Consider the following 1,670-nt stretch of genomic DNA (forward strand, 5'->3'; position numbering starts at 1 on the left):
GTCATCATAGAATTCAAAAGAAATGAATTACACAACGCCTCGTATCACAGAGGTCCATTTAACACGATGCCTTTATAAAACACTGAAGTACCTGCAGTAGTGCTCAAGTCTATATTGAAAAATGGCATTATGGGCACTGTAGTTTTGACCGTTCCAAACACATCTCAGTGAAATGGCATTCTGGTGCACTGGTGCGGGTGTTCCCTGGACTGGCTGCCTAAGGCAACGGTGAGAGATGGTATGATTTCAAAGTTCATCAACCCAGTTTAAAAAAAAAAGGTTCAGATGTTTGTTGTAATAATAAAAAAAAAAGCCTTACGTTTGAAATAAAAATGTACAAATATTTGATCATTTTAACCATCAAATGAAATATTTTTTTCGGTCCAAGATGAAACCCCAAGCCTCGGTCAGTGTTCGGTCTCAGCACCTGGGATACATCACTCTCTGGATCTGCCCGTCCGCTTTAGTGATGTCCAGCCACTTCCCACACATGAAAATGGTGGTCACCCAGTTGGCCGTGTTTGTGATCTCCACACACTCCAAGTACCAGCCTGGTTTGGGCCCGGTGTTGTCGTGTTCGACCCGCACCCTCAGGAGCTCCCCCAGGTCCAGCATCTCCATCATGAAGCGGTCGGTGTGGCCTCGCTCGAAAAGGTTCCGGAACTTCTGCTTCACGGCGCGTTTCCCTGAGTCTCCGTTGACGCCGAAGATGGTGATGAAGACGTTGGCATCGGTGCCCCCGCCCTTTATGTCACCTGTGATGATGATGATCTCATACTTCACTGGTACCAGGCTGCGCACCTTACTGGCAAAGCTCTCCACAGCCTTGGTGAGTTCAAAGGTCATGAAGTCGTCCCTTTTGGCAGAGAGGGGGATCTGTGCATCACAGTGAAATGTGAACCTGTGTCGGGAACATATTAGTGTGAAACATAGTCTTACTGCACATAATCAATGTTATACATTAGCCTCCATTGGACATAAACAGGGTTAACAATATCAGATAATAGTATCATTTCTCAGGTGACTCCCCCACCCACTCACCCCCACTGATTGGCCATTAACATCTACATAGACTTTTCTGAGTGCATTCTCATGAAGGCCTAGAAGGCCACCTGACGTGGACTCTCATCCCGCCCCCACACCTCAAGCCTGTGTTATGTTAACACACACTACATTGCACACTGCACATTGCACATCCACTTTTGCACTCCTCCCCTGCTTTTTGTATTGTAGTACCTATTGTGTTTGTGTAGTACTTACTGTGTTTTTATGTTTTATGTTATGTGTAGTACTTACTGTGTTTGTATGTTTTTATGTTTACTGTATGCACCTATACATCAGAACAAATTCCAGGTAGGTGTAAACCTACTTGGCAATAAATACTATTCTGATTCTGATTCTGAATGACTTACTTATTCCCGAGCTCTTTCTCGGTGACCACCACCTCCAGAACATGCCAGAAAGACTCTGATTTCAGCTTCTTGCCGTCTTTGGTGATGTGGCCGAGGCAAATGCCCACGATTTCACCGACGTTTTTGGAAGAGAACTCAAATGTATCTGTGGCACCTCTGTGGAGAGAGAGAAAGAGAGAAGGAGTTAGACAAGGATCTTCTGGCTATACCTCAGTACCTGTAGATCAAAACCACCATTACATTACATTACATTTACAT

At 44.8% G+C, this 1,670-nt stretch overlaps 1 protein-coding gene across 1 annotated transcript in view; it reads right to left on the reverse strand.

Moving 5' to 3' along the window:
• The window catches only part of loxhd1b (lipoxygenase homology PLAT domains 1b), a 48,413-nt gene continuing 46,743 nt past the window's right edge, over positions 1-1,670 (reverse strand). The window contains exons 40-41 of the mRNA XM_031569911.2: positions 1,413-1,568; positions 1-901 (exon numbers count right to left, since the gene is read on the reverse strand). Of these exons, the coding sequence (XP_031425771.2) occupies positions 421-901; positions 1,413-1,568 (637 nt within the window). The 3' untranslated portion in view covers positions 1-420. The remainder of the gene's footprint in view (positions 902-1,412; positions 1,569-1,670) is intronic.

The sequence above is a fragment of the Clupea harengus genome, chromosome 7 (assembly GCF_900700415.2).
Source record: "Clupea harengus chromosome 7, Ch_v2.0.2, whole genome shotgun sequence".
In the NCBI taxonomy this organism is placed as follows: domain Eukaryota; kingdom Metazoa; phylum Chordata; class Actinopteri; order Clupeiformes; family Clupeidae; genus Clupea; species Clupea harengus.